The following is a 20243-nucleotide window of genomic DNA, read 5'->3' on the forward strand; positions in this document are numbered from 1 at the left end:
TATGCCATATTAACAAGTCTTTTCTCAAATATTTCGTTACAAATGGCGCTTTATTTTTGAATAACTGGTAAAAATCAACTAATCCACTTGTAACAAACGCCATGTCCTCCTCTCCTCTGTTCACATCCCAATCATCACCACCCCTAACCAGCCGCACGGCCCATGCTAACAACCTATCTCCACCATCAAGCCACCGCCCACCGCCGGAAAAACTCGCATTTTTACTCGACAAATGCAGGAATCTCACCCATTTACTCCAAATCCACGCCGTAATTATCCGGCACGGGCACGAAAACAACCCCATTTTGAACTTCAAGCTTCAAAAGACTTACTCTTCTATTGGCCATCTTGAGCGATCTTTCTCTCTCTTCAAAAAGACTGCAAACCCAGATGTATATTTATATACTGCCATCATCAATGCTCATTCTTCTCGCGGATTGCATCTTCAGGCTTTTGAATTATATGTTCAGATGTTAACTCAAGGTGTTGAACCCAATGTCTTCACTTTCTCTTCCCTTTTGAAATCTTGCTTGATTAAAGATGGGGTTTTACTCCATTCGCAAGCAATTAGGTTTGGAATTGATGGGGATTTGTTTGTAAGAACTGGGATTTTGGATGTGTATGCTAAAGGTGGGGATTTGGTTTCTGCACGCCAACTGTTCGACACAATGCCTGAGAGAAGTTTGGTCGCAGTGACCACGATGCTAACTTGTTATGCAAAGCACGGGCATCTAGATGATGCTAGAGTGCTGTTTGATGGGATGGTGGAGAAGGATGTGGTGTGTTGGAATGTGATGATTGATGGGTATGCTCAACATGGAAGGCCTAATGATGCATTGGTGCTTTTTCGGAAAATGTTGAAGGCGAAATTGAAGCCTACCGAAATAACTGTTTTATCAGTATTATCTGCCTGTGGGCAACTTGGGGCACTTGAGTTGGGTAGATGGGTTCATTCTTACATTGTCAATAACAGAATTCAAGTTAATGTTCATGTGGGTACGGCTCTTGTTGATATGTATGCTAAATGTGGTAGTTTGGAGGATGCGAGACTTGTGTTTGATGGTATAACAGGGAAGGATGTTGTTGTATGGAATTCGATGCTTGTAGGGTATGCAATGCACGGGTTTAGCCAAGAGGCATTGCAGTTATTTGATGAGCTGCGCGAGAAGGGATTTCACCCTACTGATATCACCTTTATCGGTGTCCTGAATGCTTGTGCTCATGCTGGCTTGGTGTCTGAAGGAAAGGAGTTTTTTTCTCTGATGAAGGATGCTTACAATCTTGAACCGAAGGTCGAGCATTATGGATGTATGGTAAATCTTCTTGGGCGTGCTGGGCATTTAGAGGAAGCTTATAACCTTATCAAATGCATGAATGCCGATCCTGATCCTGTTCTTTGGGGAACATTGCTAGGTGCTTGCCGTCTACATGGAAATAATTCTCTAGGAGAGGAAATTGCCAAGTTTCTTGTCAGCAGAAACCTAGCAAGTGACGGGACATATGTTCTTCTATCGAACATATATGCAGGAGTAGGGGACTGGGATGGTGTAGCCAATGTGAGGGCCATGATGAAAGAGAGGGGGATACAGAAGGAACCTGGTTGTAGTTCTATTGAGGTAAATAACAAGGTACATGAGTTTCTTGCTGGAGATTTGAGACATCCGAAGAGCAAAGACATCTATAAGATGCTAGAAGAGATGTATAAGTGGTTAAAAGATCATGGTTACTCCCCTCAGACAGAGACTGTACTACGTGACGGTGCGGAGGAGGAGAAAGAGCAATCTTTGGGAGTTCATAGTGAGAGACTTGCTATTGCCTTTGGCTTAATTAGCACTTCTCCAGGAACTACAATCAAGATTGTGAAGAACCTTCGCGTATGTTCAGATTGTCATGTAGTTACGAAGTTGATCTCAAAGATTACAGGACGCAAGATAATTGTGAGGGATAGGAACCGATTCCACCATTTCGAAAATGGCATGTGTTCTTGTGGAGATTATTGGTAATTAAGAAAGACCATGTTTGAAGAGTTCAAATTATGCAGAGTTGTTGTCCAATGTATGAAATTACTAGTATATACCAAAATATGATACTAAATACAAATCTCCAAAATCAATCCCTCACGCAGCATCCAAGCAAACAGGCAAAAATATAAGCTTTAAATTGGATGAAGAAAACAACGCAAACAGCCAAGAAAACTTCAGCAACAAGCAGCTAGAAAAATCATGAAGCCCTCATTCCCTACTGACACAAATAAAGCTAAGGCAGGATGAAACAGGACATGTAAAACGCGTATGCCGATAACCTGTAGATCCAAAGCAACTGGAGACTAATAATAGAAAATTAGAAGGGCCATAAAATTTGATAAAGTGTAATCTGTACAATTGTAATTTAAATATTTAATTACGGTTATCAAATAGCATAATTGTACATTGCGGACCAAATCTACATCACTAATGAACAGCTAATCCTAACCCAAACTACAGAAAGAATTCCAAGTCTTTCTAAGCTAAGCCAAAACGTTTAAGCTCGGCATCATCTAGTTCTCATGCATGTTCTGTGCCCCTGACTGCTACATTCTGAAATCCAGAACGCATACAGTATTATTGGCAAAACATGCAGCAATTTTGTCGCCTTCCTTATTCCAACATACTTCGAATATGCCCCCGTTTCCAGAGTACGTCTTCACAATCTTTCCCTCCTTCAGGGACCACACATGCAACGATCTATCCAAAGACCCGCTAGCCAAATATTCACCATCAGGACTGAATGCAAGTGAGTATACAGCTTCCCTGTAAATGGAACAAGATCAGGCTTCGTAGAAAAACATAAGCAGCTACTTCATATGTAATGAAACAACGAAGATGGAGATCAATAGATCATATACAATCCAAGAATCATACAGATTATAAACTTCTAACCTCAACAATACACCCCTTCCACAACCTACGAAAATGATTAATAATGCTTTTCTTCTACTTATCCAACAGGACACATGACGCAGTATCAGAGACCCCCTCCTTTTCAATCCCCAACCCAATGTAACTTGTATTCTTACTCAGCGAGTCAGCCTCATTTCTGGGCAAGTTCGGACTCTGGATCATCATATATCTAGAAGGCTTATTATGTGATCATATTGTTTCCTATTTCAGTTTTAAACATTTTTTTGCTGACATTTCTGCTCATTTAGAGTAGTGCTTATGATGCACTACAAGTACAAGACAGAAAAGCTAATTTACTGATTATCTAAATCTTAATTATATTTTTAATGAACTGTGAGCAGAGCAAAAGGCGTAGTAGTTATTAAAATAAAAAGAAAATAAAAAACAATAAAAGAAATAAAAACCATTTTTTCATATCTTCCTCTCCCATCATAATGAGAGGCCTAACATAATCCATGTTTACAAACCGCATCATATCAAAAAAGCCATCAATCATAAACCAACAACTTCTCAAATGATAAACTTACCTGTGACCATTCAAGTTATGCAGTAATTTTCCAAGCTCCACATCCCATAGTTTCACAGTGGAATCAAAAGATGCACTGCAAGAAAAATAATCATAGAAGTGCATAAATCAGCAAAACAAATTAGATGGAATGGCATATGGGAGGTAAAATTGTCTTCTCTTTAAGCAAGGTATGCGTAACAATGTAACATGTGTCATGACTCATAAGAGAAGTCAGCCTACATTCTAGCAAAGTCAGCCAATAGATATCCTTAAGAAAATTATAGCCATGATTGTATTGTGAATTTAGCTCCTTTTTAATCTCATTTTCCAGATAAATGGAAAAAAAAAAAATTTAAAAAAAATTATATGAGTACTATAGCTTCTTTCAAGTGCTAGGCGCCTCAATAACAAGGTAGGCTGTAAGCAAAGTCTACATCAAGAAGTAGGAACCAGATACTACAGCAATACAAAAGATGGTAAAACCACAAGACTTGCATGGTTAGAATATGAAGATTTAAACCAACAATATATAAAATAAATAAGCCTTCAACATGCAAGCAGAGAGAATTTGTTCATACTAGCTACAGGCTATTCTTTAAGAATTGAGTATAATAAGTGAGAATAAATAGTACATGTATGCCATGAAGATGCCAAAAGTACAATGATCTATAACTACAAGTCTACAGCAAAACAATAATTGACAATCCTGTCAATCCGTGATACATCATTAATTGCATTAGAGCCAGTAAAGAAGAATATTACCTGGCAAGAACCAATTGTTGATTGGGATTGTTAGTGCCAGAACCTGTAGGGCTCCACCTTATAGTGTATATCTCCTAAAATAAAATATATAATATATAGATTTGAGATTGGCGATATTAGTAAGATTCCATAGCAGAAACTAAATTTGTAATCAAGAAAAGATCAAAGCAAACCTTTGAATGATCTCTTAAATCATGAACAAAAACATCATGCTTCATACTCCATACCTGCACATCCATTACACATAAAAATTACAAATCAGCATATAATATGGAAAATTAACCTATGAAAAACTAATACCGCAGAGAAAGATAAAGCACACCACATTTACACAAATATGACGGGAAATACTTCATCGTAATAGGAGAGATAAAGGGTGTTCATATCCCTTCTGGGATTAATTTTGCAAATCATTACTATAAATATAACTCAATAAATTAAAGAATTCACAATGAAAATTATGGGAGATCTAATACCTAAGTTTCTCTACTTGGTCTTAAAGCCTGACAATCTATTAGTCAACTACAATGAGTCAATGACAACCCAGTATGAATCCTACTGACAAAATTTGATAAAGTAAAAACCATATGCAGCCTTAAGTCCACAACCATAATTTGTCACAAACTCTTGTTAGGAATATGGACAAAGAAAAGATTGCATACATTTCATAAGAATACTTCATATCACATTAAAGAATCTTAGTAGCTGCTCATCAAGCGTTTCAGATCAATTTATCAAGTTTTCATTTCCTCTTATTCTTAGTTTGGAAAGTATTCAAGCTTTCATACCTAAAAGAAGTTATTCTCCTACACCTTAGGAAATCAACTAACACAGTATTGAAGATATCAGCGTAGAGAACAGAGAAAATAATAAATAGATCAGGCCAGCAACAGATATTACACACAACTAAAGCTAACAAGAAAAAGAAAAACCTTTGCAGTGCTATCATCCGAGCAAGAGGCCAATAATGTCCCAGTTGGGTCCCATTTCACACAGTTAACTTCACCCTGAAATTGCAAAAATATATATACAAAAGAAAAAAACTATAAAACTAACAATAGTTGAAACATCATGTAGCATTCAAAGAACAATAATAACCAGGAAAAACGAAATCAAAGTATTCAAAGAACACATTACTCAGCTGCATCCAAACCCATAAAGCCCTGATCCCCCACCCTCCACAAAAAAGCTACTCAAAGAACAACCAGAAATTTGAGTCACTTAACTAAATACAACTAAGAATACTTTGAATTGATGCATTCAGTTCTCAAACATAACAAACAATGGACAAAAAACTAAATGCCCACAAAATTCTGAATTGTAGTCAATCTCATATTCTCAACTGTAAAGTAAATAGCATGACAATAACAGAGAAATATCCAAAAGTTGTTATCAATAGGCCAGGCTATAATAAGACAGTATGCAAGAATCCATAACACTTATTCACACATATTAAGCCATTTTATCCAGCAAGTGCTATGGCCAATGGGAGAATAGGAGACATGCATGTAAAAATAACAAAGAAGAAGAAAACAAACCTTATGACCTGCAAAGGTTTTAACAGGGCTGCTTTCCCCGACTTTACATACATAAATCATGTTATCTGTAGAGCTTGTTGCAAAAGAAACATTGTTCCGCCAGTCGACATCCAAGGTCGGACCTACAAAAAACAGAGCTCGAGTATAATGCACATATAAAACTATCTTAAAAGCTAAAATCATTCCATTGAAAAATCAATAACAGCCCCTTTTAAAAACACCTGAATGAAACTCAAACTGTTGCTTTGGCTCTTCTGCCTTCACATCCCACACAATGGCTGTTTTATCACAGCTACCAGTAAGAAGATAATCGCCCTTCTTGTTCCACTTTAAGGAAAATATTGGCCCCTTGTGTCTACTTAATGTACTCTTGAGGTCACCTGGTCATCAACAAAAAATAAATGAAAAGGAGCCATAGTATCAAGACAACAATCTACTACACACATCTCATGCATTAATCAGCTTAATAATGACTACCTTACTCTCAAAAAGCCCTGCTGATCAGAAGATACAATTTCCCACAATTATCAATGACCAGAAGAAATCTGATTAGCCATTGCACACCATAACAAATCCTTCCAATTATATATGGTTCAGTTTGCTTTCTTAATAGCCACTCTCAAAAAGCTTAGATTCAAACCCCCCAAAAAAAAAAAAAAACGAAAAGAAAAAAAAAAAAAAAAAAAAAAACAACCAATACTATAGTCTGTAGTCAGTGAGCTTAAGGGAAACTTTGGAAGGCAGCAGTCATGCGGTCATGCCTGTTAACCAGTAAAGACCAATAGGCTCTCCAGTTTTTCCATCAGTCACCTAGCATTGCTAGCAAAGATAAGAACCAGATATAGACATACCATTTGTGTTCCAAATTCTTGCCTGGCCATCATAAGATCCTGTAGCAAGAAGGGTACCATCCCCCTGCAAAGAAAGCAGCAGAAAAGGAACTTAGAGCAAATAAGTTGCAGCAGTAAACTTATGTTCATATAAAAAGCAGGTAACGAAAGGAATTTTCTTTTGACCTGCAAGCTAGATCACTATAACAGGCAACTAACACATTTTGATCCTGTTCCATACATTAGTAAACTACTTCACCCACCGTAGAGGTCGTGTCGAACTTGTGAACTTTATTGATTATTACTAAGCAACATATATGATGCATAACTAAAAGACTAGAGATGGCATACATGATTAAGCAATTTGGGAAATAGCTCTAGTACGACTTACATTCCAATCAAGAGTAGTAACGTCCTTGCTTTTCTCATTTGTTTTCCCCTTAACATGCTTCAACACAACAACATTTGTGGATCCGTTGTGCGATCTAGAACCTTTCTCAGGCATTGTCCAAATCCGAGCCGTTGAATCCCCAGAACTAAAAAATACAGAAATAAAGAGACAAAATCAAAAGAGAAGAAATTTTAACCTTCCGCAGTGTCAGAGGTAGAATAAGGCAGATATGCTAAAGCCTACAAAGATATAAGGTAAATAACTCAGAGCACCTGACTGATTAAAAAAACTACAGAAGCAAATATTACTTCTTATAAACAACTATCCAGCCAATTGTATAGTCTTCAAACAGCCAAAACATAAGAGAACTATTCAAAGATCAAGTCCTCAACATTTAAGTATGGATAAGATTTGATGCAATACATAGTCTGAGTTCTAGAGCAATGTTAATTAATAATTATAGCTTGGTAAGCAGGCTCCACTATTACAATCAAACAGGAGTATTTTAGTATGAGAAAAGAATTAAATATAACACTTGAAAGAAAGCTTAGAAGCAACCAATCAAGTAGCAAAAGTACTCACCCAGATGCAAGAAGTGAACCAGAAGGGCTCCATGCACAAGCGCAAACCTAGACAATATATGAGTCCATATAGCTTCATCATATTTGGTCTACAAAGGGAGTAATACCATAAAATGTAGCTGTCTAAAGGCAAAAGGAAATAGTTTGCTATTAAACCTCAGATGTGTGGCCCTCTAATATTGTCACGTCAGATGCAGAAATTTCACACCCCACAGAAGGCGACGATGGAGAGATATCCATGGGCTCAGGATCTGTAAACCATGACAAAATGAGCTTCAGATGACTAGTCAGACAAATATTTTAACCATAAATATACAGCATTGAAGGAAACAGCAGGCAAAACATGCAAAAAGTTCAAAGCACAGACGTTCATGGATGTCAGTTATATCACTAGAGCCCGACACATCCTTCAGGATTAGTGTCTACTATAACATTAAATTGCAGATATTTGTTGACTAAGTTGCATTGGTTTCCAACACTTAGTTACCAAGAAACTGAGACATTAAATAAAAAAAAAATAAAAAAAAATAAAAAATAAAAAAAATAAAAAAAATAAAAAACGGCTAATCAGCAAGAGTATCAATATGCATTGGTTTCTTCATTGTTTCCTCCACCAAAGAAGACAAAATATGGATGGCAACAGCATGATACTCTGTAACAAGATATTGCCCTCACTGGTACTATTTTGAATATGACAATAAATAAGGGTGCAGAGAAATATTACTTACTCGGAATAAAGTCCACATCCATTGATATGATTTTGCTACGTCAAAGAAACTTCACAAAATCTAAGTAATTAATTTAGAGTCAAGAGGAGCAACACTGAACAATTTGATCAAACTTACCAAAGAATAAACCAGACTAGACCTACTCCCATAGGTTTTATCTCAAAGCTTTAAACTTTATAAATCTTAATCACACAAAAATAAACTTAAAACCCTAATGCCAATATAAATTTTAGAATAATCTAACAAAGATATCTAAATAAGATAAGAAATAAAATAATCAGGACTACTAAAAAGAATAAAACTCTTTTTTATATACGTAAATCAAGTTCTTAAGGGAGTACTAAAACCGTGGATGTATCCTAACTGCACTAGGATTAAAAAGATATATTTAAGCCCTTAAAAAAAAAAAAAAAAAAAAAAAAAGATAAACTAATATTGACTGGACTAGGATTTAACAATATCATATTATATCATATCATATATGTCACTAATAAATCAAGTAGGATCCCACAGCTACAGCGTTTGATGACAGGTAAGCAATATAGGATACATGTTTTAGGATAAAAAAGTTATTTTAACGTTTTATTTTCGAATAACTTTTAATACTTTAAATACGTAAATAATTTATAATTTAAAACATACCTAATAAAATTCGTTTTAAAAAATGCTTTAAAATAGGATGCATTTATGATATATTTTAACCAATTATGTGTACTTTTTTTCAATTTTAAAAAACTTATTATTTTTCTAATTTCTAACTAACAATTTTTTAACTACATACATTCCAACCTAAATTTATAATGATTTTTGAATCCTAAACATAATAAGATACTAATACATGTAAATTTAAAATCAAAGGGATTATATGCTCTTAAGAGAGTACTCGATAAAATTTAATATTCAATCCAAAAAGTTCATCCTAAAATTTATCAACAATTCGAGCATCACCCTACCACAAAACTAGAATATATATATAATTAGATTAAAATGATATGACTTATCCTAATTGGCTAATTGGACTAAGATTAATCCTAGTAATTCCTTGAACGCCAAATGTCCTCTACCACCCAACTACCGGATGACTCAAAAATGATGTTGACTTTGAGTGTTTACCTATGCTACTCAAATACAGAATTAAATAGGACAGGAAACAGAATTCACATCAAAGCACATAATGAACACACTAATATAATTACCAGGACAAACTGCAAGCTCTTCGTCTTTGATGGCAGGCTTCTCTTCACACTCAACATTTTCTTTATCAGAAGGCCCATCTTGTATCTTAGGCTTTTCCTCCTCCTTAATAGCTTTTTCTTCCTTTTCTTTCCCAATTTTTTCATCCTTTTCTTTCCCAGCTTTTTCTTCCTTCTCTCTCCAAGCTTTATCTTCCCTCTCCTTCACAGCTTTTTCATCCCTCTCTTTTCCAGACTTTTCTTCTTTGTCTCTTCCAGTTTTCTCTTCCTTCTCCTTCCCTGCCTTATCTTCCCTCTCTTTCCCAAACTTTTCTTCCTTCTCTTTTGCAGCTTTTCCGACCATCTCTCTCGCAGCTTTTTCGTCCTTCTCTCTCAAAGCTTTTTCTTCCTTCTCTCTTGCAGCCTTTTCATCCTTCTCCCTCGCAGCTTTTTCATCCTTTTCTCTCAGAGCTTTTTCGTCCTTTTCTCTCAAAACTTTTTCTTCCTTTTCTCTCGCAGCTTTTTCATCCTTTTCTCTCACAGCTTTTTCATCCTTCTCTTTACCCTCTCCATCCTTAACGTGATCTTTTTCCCTATCAAGCCTCCTGTTATCTCTTCCTCGCTTTCGTTCCCTATCACGATCCTTTTCAGATTCTTTCTCCTTATCTTTCCTTGAACTTCTCCTCTTCTCTTTAACCATTCGGCGCAATTCATTCACATCCTTAGTGATAAGATCCAAAGGCTGTATAAATGAAAAATCTTCATCCATATCTGCATCACTCTGCAGCACCAAAGAAAAGCAACCAATGTCAACATCAAAACCATAAAAAGGACAATCAATACATTAAAGATGAAGGTTGCATTTTTTGCTAACATTATTCACGTTAGCTTCCATTTCCAAGTATTGTAGCCCTTTCTGCACAAAGGTGATCAGAGCACCCGGTGGAACTAAATTGCCATCAATGGTGCACTTATTGATTCCTGCTTCGTATCCTAAAGCAAAGGCAGAGTGTGTAAACCCTGTGATGGGAAATACGTCAAAAAATGCATATTTCAAGGTTGTTATCTTATACATCACTAGAATATAAACATATGGTCCCAATTCTTCCATATCTTTGGTCACGAGCACATTTAAACATGAAATGCTCAATTAAGAATAAAGCAATACATAAACTAGTAACAAACATGAAGAGTAAAGCATTTCCTTTCAAAGTAAAGGGAGTCCTCTAATTTATATCACCATTTATCACTCAAAAAGAATCAATCAAAGTATATAACAACCTACTATTCCTAACAATTGAAGCTCTGATTACAAGAAAAAACTAAAATCATCATTGGCAAGGTCTAGAAATATCTTAGTGAACAATATCTTAGTGAACAGAAGTGGATATAAAGTAGAAGGGTAAACTTTATTAAAAAGAAGCAACATGGAGAGTTATATCACTTGGAAAAGCATTTAAACATAATAAAGACAAAGGACTAAGAAAGGGGCAAGAGCATATACAGCTTAAAATATCTTATTGAGCAAAAGTTGATCTAAATTAGATGGGTAAACGTCATTAAAAGAAGCAACATAGCGAGTTATAAAACTTACAGGGAAGGCATAAACACACAAAAGAGACTAGACTTATTAAGTGGGCAAGAGAAAATATAACTTTAAATATCGAGACTGAGAATGAGATGTACAATTCAAGTTTGGTTCAATCATGATCAAATAATAGAAAAGCAATCAATCTTGACCAATCCATAAAGAGATCACAGCAATCTTACCTATAAAAACACCATTTTGGTCTCCTAACAATGTTGAAACCAAAAGCATTAATTCCACCCATTAAATTTATAATTTAAGCTAACTCTATGGCCAAGACTCTTAAATATGACCCATTACAATATTCCCCATATTTCACAACCAGTCTTCTAATTTCGCACAAAAAAAGGAGGCACTCAATTACTACTGATCTCTATCATAAGGTAATTAACCTGAATGCCAAAATAGCTCCAAAAAACAATTAACAACAGTTTTAATGAAATAAATCACCCTCAATAAATGGAAAAGATCATCGCATGCCATCTAAGTTGAGCACATTTGAAAAAAACAATGAGGCAATCTGAGCAAGGCATGTTGTGAAAAAAAGTATAAAATGCATCAAGCCATTAATTAACAATAGAAACTACCAAAAGAGGCACATCTCTCATCATCAGCATTGTAATTTTATTATTATTTTTTTTTTTATTTATTTTGACAAAAGCATTGTAATTAACATCGTGACTAGTAAAAAGCTAAAAACCTTTAAAGAATCCCATAGACTTTACAGTCCTCTTCAGTCGATGAACATGAGCAAGGCCAAATAGGTAATGTGTAACTCAATACTGAAGCATTCTATATTAATGATGAAGAAATGGTGCAAGACAGCAAAGATTCCATCCAAAAAACAAAGAAATTACCAATAATTCAAATACCCTAGATATCTACAACATTACACATGATAGTTGGGCCGTAAAAATCTTCCTGGTTTTCGATTCTCAGGAAACAATAATCTACAAGTCTATAAGGTTCTGATAAAAACAATAATGATAAGATAGGCAAGTAGTAGAGAGGAAAATATAAGCTTGGATTGTTGGTTCTTAAAATTCTAGAGCACATTGTACAAAATTAATTATGGACCTTCACTAGGAGGTTGCCTTAAGCAGATGAGGTACCCTCTAGTAATCTTAACTAAATAATTGTGGTCATTCTAGCGCAATACAGCTTTGTGGGATTGAGTCTTGCCATTAAGCAACAAGCACTCAAGTAGACAGGTTTTCTTAGGAGATTTAATGAGCCACAACAGCTTCTATATCCTACAAAATTGAGAATATATCAAACTAGATGAATCAACACTTCAACGGTCACACATGATTCTCCAACAATTTACTTATAGCTCCCATTACTTCATACCTATACCATTCCAGTTGTCTGATCTCGAGAAGTGTCTCAAATTAAAGCTGAACCAATCGTACATCAATATTACCGGATTCAATAAATTGTCAATTAAGGGCCTATTCATATTTACTGAACTGAGCTGAGCTGAACTGATTGGAGCTGAACTGATTGGAACTGAACTGAACTGAATTGAGCTGAAATGAATATTTTATGTGAGAGGGAAATTAAGAGCTGAACTGAACTGAACTGATTGGAACTGAACTGAACTGATTGGAGCTGAACTGAACTGAACTGAAATTAAGTAAATATGAACAGGCCCTAAGTTTCCCAATCCAAAAAAAAATCTACTCCACGTAGATTGCTCGTTTTATCTCGTAAAATTCCACGGCAAAATTCAATTTCCTCAAAGTTGACCACTCACTTTCCACGGCAGTTAAATCCACTCTACACTCCTACAGTTCCCTCACTCACAAGTCACAACCCTAAATTACAGACAAAAGCTTCAGGATTTGCATCTCATAAATTAATCTTAAACATGCATGTCTCTAAACTATCAATTATCATGTAAATTTGCAGAAAATTCACTCTAACAAATAATTAACCTAACAAGTAAGCACCAAAATCATAAACCACAAATCTGAAGAAATCATCAACAATACAATTCCAGAATTTAATTCTAGCCTATATAAAACCAATCAAAACCCTAATTACTCACAAATCCTCGATTCAAACACAAAATAATAAAATCAACAAAAATGCAAACAGGAATACTCACAAACACAATCAAAATCTTCGAATTACTGAAATTCGGCAATAATTTGACTAAAAAACATTTCAAAAACCGAAAATCAACCGCATAAATTGGTCGCTTAAATTGAAAAATTAAGATTATTGAAATAATTTTTCAAAATAAATAGAAAAAAAAGGATGGGAAGAGAAAAGGTAAACATACCTGATTCTTGAAGATAACGAAAAATGAGGAAGTTTAATTCACCGGAAGATATGGAAGACATCGTTGCGAATTCACCGGTGACTGGTGGAATTAGGCAGCCATGAATTCCGTGAAGAGAGAGAAAGAGAGAGTGAGAGAGCTGCTGATTTACAGGAAAGGAAGTTACGGAGTTCAGAGATTATTTGATGCTGTGCGCTGTTGAAGGTTTTTTTTTTACCCATTTTTGGTATATGGTAAATTTTAAGTGGGCCCGTTAATTAGTTAGAGAAACGGGCCGCAAATGGTTCGAGGCGTAATGCAGAAGGTAAATACGGTCACGGATTCACCGGTTTTACGAGAAAATACAAGTTGATTTATAAGATATGAGTATATGACTACATCTACATGGTTTTTTTTTTTCGGTGTTTAGAGAGCCACAAGAGTGAGGGTGAGAATCGATCTCAGAATCTCTGGAATCAGGAGGAAAGCTCTAACCATGAGATACCCCTCACTCTCATCCACATGGTATTTTAGTAAATAATAATCAAGAAGTTTTTGTAAATATACATTTATTAGGTTAAGTCCCGTGCGTTTTGAGTAGTATTACTAAATATATTTTTAAAGGAAACAAATTAGATAGAATTTTAATATATACTCATGCCAAAGATGTTAAAATTATTATTGATGCAAAAGACTTAACAAATAAAATGTAATGAAATAAATATATGGATTTTCAATGTAAAACAATACTTTTTAACACTTTTAATGTGGGACAACACTTTTAATTGTATGTGAGTTTGCTCATGGGCTCATTAGAACTTGATGATGTTCGCCCTGTTCGGATTTAAGGGAGAGGAGTTTCTTGGAATGGGCTCGGACTCTTGGAGTGAGGTTGATGGGCCGCAGAGGCATCAGGATCGGGCTCACTTCGGATGGGCTTGATGGGCCTTTTTGTAGCCATGGAATCAAATTGGGCTCTAACCTCATGAGTGAATTGGAGCAGCTGTTGTGGATCTACTACAACATCGCTACGGCTTGGTTTGTTCATCGTTGGTAGTATATGTGCTACCATCTTCGATAATTTTGTTTGTGTTCTATACTCATATATATTTGTATACTAGTTTAGTTTTCGTACGATGCACGCTTTTAACAAACACATTCTGAGATTTGTGTATAATACGGAAAGTTTTCTACTCCGTTAATTTGTTGTATATATACATGGCAAGTAATTTATACTGTAGCATATTACTTGTAAAATATACAAAAAGCAAAAAAATCACAATAAACACTTTTAAACATTGAAACATTAATATACTTGTAAAAAAAGGACTCGACAGGGACAAAGGATAAAGCATATGAAAGGTTTATTAGATAAAAAAAACAAAAGTATAAGTAAAAAAATATAAAATAAACACTAATGACATCATCATAGTAAGTTGGCGAGAAAAAAAAAATTTACATTAGAGTGACATGTGTACAATTTGCGGAAGGAATAATGTCAACAACATTTTGTTTTAGTATTAGCTAATAGATTATGTGATTTGTTTTTGAAGTGGCCTTTTATTGAAACAAAGGTCAATTTATTTAAGCTCGAGGGAAAAGGCAAAAAAAATGACATACTTGAAAAATGGTGGGGCTTAGGAGTAACAAAAGAAATACTAGGGGTTTCTTGGGAAAATCTGAAAACCACCTTCCCCAGCATTTTTCAATATAAATTCAATAACACGGAGAAGAGTCTAGCTGGACAGACTAATGTTTGAAATTTTACGTTTTTTAACGATTTTTTAAGGTTTTTAATCTTTTTTTCCTCACCGTTTTGGGTTAAACTAATCAATTAGAACATGCCGATATGAAATTGATCAATATGGTACAAGGTTTTTGGCAAATTAAATAACTGTTTATTTTATTGTATGATAATTAGTTATGGGGTATTTTTTAGGATAGTTACTAGATTAGTCCCGTGCGATGCACGGATTTCTTAGATATATAGAGTATATATTTTATACATTTTTATCTCGTATTAGAAAAATTATAGAGACATAACCATTAGTTGTAAATGCCAATTTTATAAAATTAAATTTGAAGAAGAACAAACCGAATATGAAAATTAGAGCATATACAAAAAAAGTTAGATTTGTACTATACGATTTTAATTAAGCAAATATGATTTTAAACTTGAAATACATAAAGGAAAATAGAAAAAATAAATATGTACATCAAAGTATTTTGTTCCATGAAGCATAGGGGAAAGATGCATTAGATATCAATAGTTGGTGATAGAAGAAAAATAAATAAATTAAAGAATATAGATAAATTGAGAGGATGAGAAATTAAATTTGAAATTTAAATCCAAAGAAAATATAATGACATCAAGTTTTATTTAGGCGGGAAAAATTTTCTTATAAAGCTGCCACGTGGACAATATGATGTCAGCGGTTTCTACTGTAGTAATATTTATAGATTGCTTTCTTGTTATATCGAGTCCAAATTCAGGTGAAAAATATATAATTATATATAAATTGGTCTATATTATTTATCGAAAAATGCTAAAAATATGAAATTTCAGAAAATACATGTGTGATATATTTTCCGTAAATATCATTAGGAGAATAATATATTTAGGATATTCTTTTTTTTTTTTTTGAAAGAATATTTATGATTATTTATGTTAAGATATTATTTAGTGAATATAATTTTAGGATATATAATTATGATAGTATACCATATCTTTTAGAAATATTGTTGTTTTGTATAAATACTTTATCAAACACAAAGTTATATATGTGGCTAGCCACATGATGTGACCACTTCACATAATCATATAACTAATATATAAAGCTAAACTTTTAGCCAGGCGACGAGACAACGACACTTGGCGTTTCAACTTTTCTCCAAGTGTCGAGCCACGTGGGATAGAGTTATATAGAATTCAATTTGTAGGATAAAAAAATTAGTTTATAATTCTATTTTCAATCAAATTTGGATAGAATTTTAGGATAAAATTGTTAATTTAGAGTTTTATTTTCGATAAAGTACCAATATTTCATATGTACAAATTGAATTATTATTTTATTCAAAAAATAATTAGATTATAACTCCCATAAATTATCATATAAATTTATTTTTTGTATCATAATATTTTTTGAAGCGAATGAATTAGTTCAAAACGCACCACATCCATTATTTATAATATATTTTAATCAATTTAAATAATATATACTTCACAATCTAATATAATTTTATTATTGTGTGTAGACCTGTCAATCAGGTTTGGTCACAAGTCATTTCGGACAGGGTCATTATTTCAGGTTACGGGTCAAGAAATATTTTTCACCAATATTATTATTATTAGTCATTACATGTCTACTATATAGTTTAAATCGTCAAAAAAACACATCAATTCCTAACTAATTTTGTATCAATGATATATTTTAAAATTTGACATATAGATTAAAAATTTATCTTAAAATTCAATAAACAACCTGGGCACAAAACTAGTCACATATAAGGCAATTATTTAAGTAATAAGGGGTTACGGTGATGAATAAATGGGGTTACCTTAACGTATGTAGGTTACTTAAATTAGAAAACGAGGTTACTCTCTGAAATAAGTGGAATTATTCTTTCATTTTTTAAAACAAAAGAATAGGGGTTACTCGAATGAACAAACGGGGTTACTTATTTCTAAACTACTTGATTTTACTTGTATAATGAATTTGAGTTACTTTTATGGACAATATTGGGTTACTCTTATGAAAAAATGAGGTTACTCATATATTTCATATGAAAAATACACTTTATTAATCCCAACTTTGTCCAATTTACTTTAAATAATCCCAACTATCGATTATTTTGCAATAATCCCAAATTTCACCTCTGTTTTCTTCTCAGCAATCCCAAACTGGTCAACAAAAATCAACAACTTTTTATTGTAGGTTGTTGGACACGTGTTAGCATGTAAGTGGTCCAAAACAAATATTTTTTTAAAAAATGTTAAAAATACAAAAATTTTAAAAAAAAAGGAAAAATAAACTAATAACTCAGCCCAGTTGTCCAGCCCCAACCGCCACCTCCTACCCACTACCGCGCAGCCACACTCCCCAAACCACCCCCTTCCCTGACCACCCAACCGGAAACAACCCCATCCCCCATCCCTACTAATAGAGTATAAAACATATTCATGGGCATCAACCATTAGCTTAAACTTTTGATTGGTTGCAAATGGTCCACTAACATGGTATCAAAGCCAGCGTGACACAAAGGTTACGGGTTCGAATCTCATCCACCCCTCACTTTTAAGTGGAATATTAAACGCATGGTATGAGGAGGGCCCATGCTGCATCCACAATTCTAGCCCAACGGGCTTTTGTGTGAGGGGGTGTGATAGAGTATAAAACATATTCATGGGCGTCAACCATCATCTTAAACTTTTGGTTGCAAATGGTCCACTAACACCTACCACCAAAACCGGCTAAAATCCTAAACTCTTGCCCTTAAAACCACCCCCAACCCCGTGTTTGAGTTTGGGCGTGTTCGTGATATTCGGGTTTGTAGGGGAGAGGCAACGTTGTCGGTGTATTCGTAGGCGTCGATGAATGAGATCTTCGTCAAGGGCGTCGAAGTCGTTGGTGGTGGTGGTTAGGGAAGAGAGAGAGGGGAGGAGGAGGGGAGTGAAATCTAAACTGAAATTCGAGGTCGTTGAAGGGAGTGGTTGCGGCTTGCGACGGTGCGACAAGGGGTGGTTGTAATACCCCCAAATCTCCCTCTACATAAGTGCTATATTTATATGTATACAAATATCGTAGAGATAGACTTGGGCATATTATCGCCACGTGAAAACGTAAGGCTTATTTAATTACTCAAATTGCAGCGGAAAAATAACAACTTTTATTAATAAAAATATGAATAACCATAATATTATTTCAAAATAATCCAATAAAAACTTGTCCACACATAAATAAAATTAACTCCTAACTATGTGATCCCAATCCCGACTCTAGTATGCGCACGAACAACTCCACACCTGGAATCAAGACTGCTTACCAAAAATGGTAAACAGGGCGACTCTAGTAGTTTAAAATTTTTTGTTTTTATTTAATTGGACCAATCATAGTATGACACGTGTCATTTACATTATTTTTTAAAAAAAAAACCATTTTAGCAGATAACCGGTTTTTGGGATTGTTGGAAGAAAACGAAGGTAAAAGTTGGGATTATTGTAGAATAATCGATAGTTGGGTTTATTCAAAGTAAATTGGACAAAGTTGAGATTAATAAAGTGTATTTTTCCTATATGTAAATGAAGATTACTCTTATAATCAACGTGACCACACTGTGTAGTTGACCACATACAAGACTTGTCCTCTATCGATTGATGAAAAGAAAGGTTGTCATTCTATTAACTCTTTACCCCAAATTTGTCAAAAAATGTATGGACAAAACAGAGACTGTATTAAAAACAGAATGCTTCAACTAACAGAGACTACTTTAATTTGAACAAAGCTTGAGTTAACTTTTACTCCCCCAGCTAACAACGGTTGCGTTCAGCGTCAAATTATTACTCTACTACGGAGTGTCGGAGTATATGGTTCATTGTCAATTCAATAGGCCAGTGCGGCAGCGAACATGTTCAAGTGTTCAACAACTATGTTGGAATGACAATCACGGAGTACTTAATTTAAAATAGATGGTGAAAAATCAGGGTTTAACATCTGAAGTAGGGCTCCACAAAAATCATTGAAACTCACTAATGTTTGGAGTAGTTTGTTGTCAAGAGCTAATCCGTTCTAAACTTTTTTTTTAAGTACCATTATTAAAATTTATCTAACCACTTAACAATAATTTGTGTCCTGTATCTTCACCAAATACATAATTTGATTGCTTTCAGGGGCATATTAATAGTTTATTCATAAAGATTTTCACAAAGTTGGGAATATAGAGAGGCATTGACCATGAACTTGATCACACCTAACACGAGACCATATCTTAAAAACCGGATCAAAGGATAAATAGAATTTTCAAGTATATAATCATACATCTATAGAATTGCTACTCAAACAAAGACACTTGCGTAGCAGAGTGAGTAGAGCAATATGATAGAACATACTCCATAAAACATATTCCTACTTGATGGTTGAGATCCACTTATAAGTAGATTATTTGAGTACGTATAGGATAGTCGAAATAAAAAAAAATAAATAAAAAATTACATACTAGTAATATTTTTTTTTGAACGGAGTACATACTAATATATGATAAAGCAATAACAATTTTTTAAACAAAAAAAAACATAAAAAAATAATTAAAAAAAAAAAAAAAAGTCCTAACATTATCTTAAAATAAAGTAGATAGGATTAGAATTTTCTGGCTAACTTAGCTCTAACAAGTTTGTATTTGACATTGAGATTGTTAAAGTAAGTTGTATCACCTGCAGAAGACCATCCAAAATAGACTTCATTATAACAATTGAGGTTCCAAATTACGGTGGCACTAACATTTGGCTCTCCATTCCATTTCATGTCACACCTAATGAAGTCGGACATATAAATGTTATCATCTAAGTGAAATAAAAATTTATATGTGGTAGAGGGTAACACTTCATTCCAGCCAAGATCACGTACTTTTGTTTCGTTGAATCTATGGGCGCAATGCACTAACAATATATCACTCTGCTTCACCTTATTATTAATAATACTACTCGTATTAATTTTCACACCGTTTACTATATTCCCTTGAACTCTACTCCATATGATATCTTCACATACAAGAAAGATCAACAAGAAACCAAGTGCAGCAGGAATACCGTACATAATACCATAGCATAAGTATTTAGCACCAGGCATTGAACAAGTATTAATGTTATAGTCAACATTTCGCTCAGACCAAGCATAAACATAAGGCCCGTCGTCAGTGGTGTCCTCCGCATCCGCAACACGACGTA

The 20243-nt window shown here is 34.2% G+C and overlaps 2 protein-coding genes across 2 annotated transcripts; one reads left to right on the plus strand and one right to left on the minus strand.

The window, feature by feature from the left end:
- The first annotated feature begins 101 nt into the window (after nt 1-101).
- On the plus strand, nt 102-2223 carry LOC145561901 (pentatricopeptide repeat-containing protein ELI1, chloroplastic-like). The gene has a single exon (XM_081622027.1). It carries the CDS (start codon nt 102-104, stop codon nt 2001-2003), a length of 1902 nt encoding a protein of 633 aa, XP_081478153.1. The 3' UTR covers nt 2004-2223.
- A 107-nt stretch (nt 2224-2330) lies between these two features.
- Nucleotides 2331-13486, minus strand: LOC145561899 (WD40 repeat-containing protein HOS15-like). The gene is made up of 14 exons (XM_081622026.1): nt 13325-13486; nt 10324-10469; nt 9474-10230; nt 7706-7800; nt 7551-7597; nt 6969-7113; nt 6599-6662; nt 5969-6127; nt 5748-5869; nt 5142-5216; nt 4383-4436; nt 4210-4283; nt 3467-3541; nt 2331-2789 (listed from the first exon to the last, which is right to left on the minus strand). Exons 1-14 carry the CDS (start codon nt 13383-13385, stop codon nt 2570-2572), a joined length of 2094 nt encoding a protein of 697 aa, XP_081478152.1. The 5' UTR covers nt 13386-13486; the 3' UTR covers nt 2331-2569.
- Nucleotides 13487-20243: the final 6757 nt, after the last annotated feature.

This window comes from Chenopodium album, chromosome 10, assembly GCF_948465745.1.
Source record: "Chenopodium album chromosome 10, dcCheAlbu1.1, whole genome shotgun sequence".
Taxonomy (NCBI): Eukaryota; Viridiplantae; Streptophyta; class Magnoliopsida; order Caryophyllales; family Amaranthaceae; genus Chenopodium; species Chenopodium album.

Excerpts from the sequence above, each read along its gene's own strand:
- LOC145561901 (XM_081622027.1), top strand. The coding sequence starts at position 102 with ATGTCCTCCTCTCCTCTGTTCACATCCCAATCATCACCACCCCTAACC.
- LOC145561899 (XM_081622026.1), bottom strand. The coding sequence starts at position 13,385 with ATGTCTTCCATATCTTCCGGTGAATTAAACTTCCTCATTTTTCGTTAT. Across the intron at positions 7,598-7,705 it reads TAGAGGGCCACACATCTGAG|GTTTGCGCTTGTGCATGGAG; the intron begins GTTTAATAGCAA and ends TATATTGTCTAG. Across the intron at positions 4,284-4,382 it reads ATTTAAGAGATCATTCAAAG|GAGATATACACTATAAGGTG; the intron begins GTTTGCTTTGAT and ends ATTTTATTTTAG.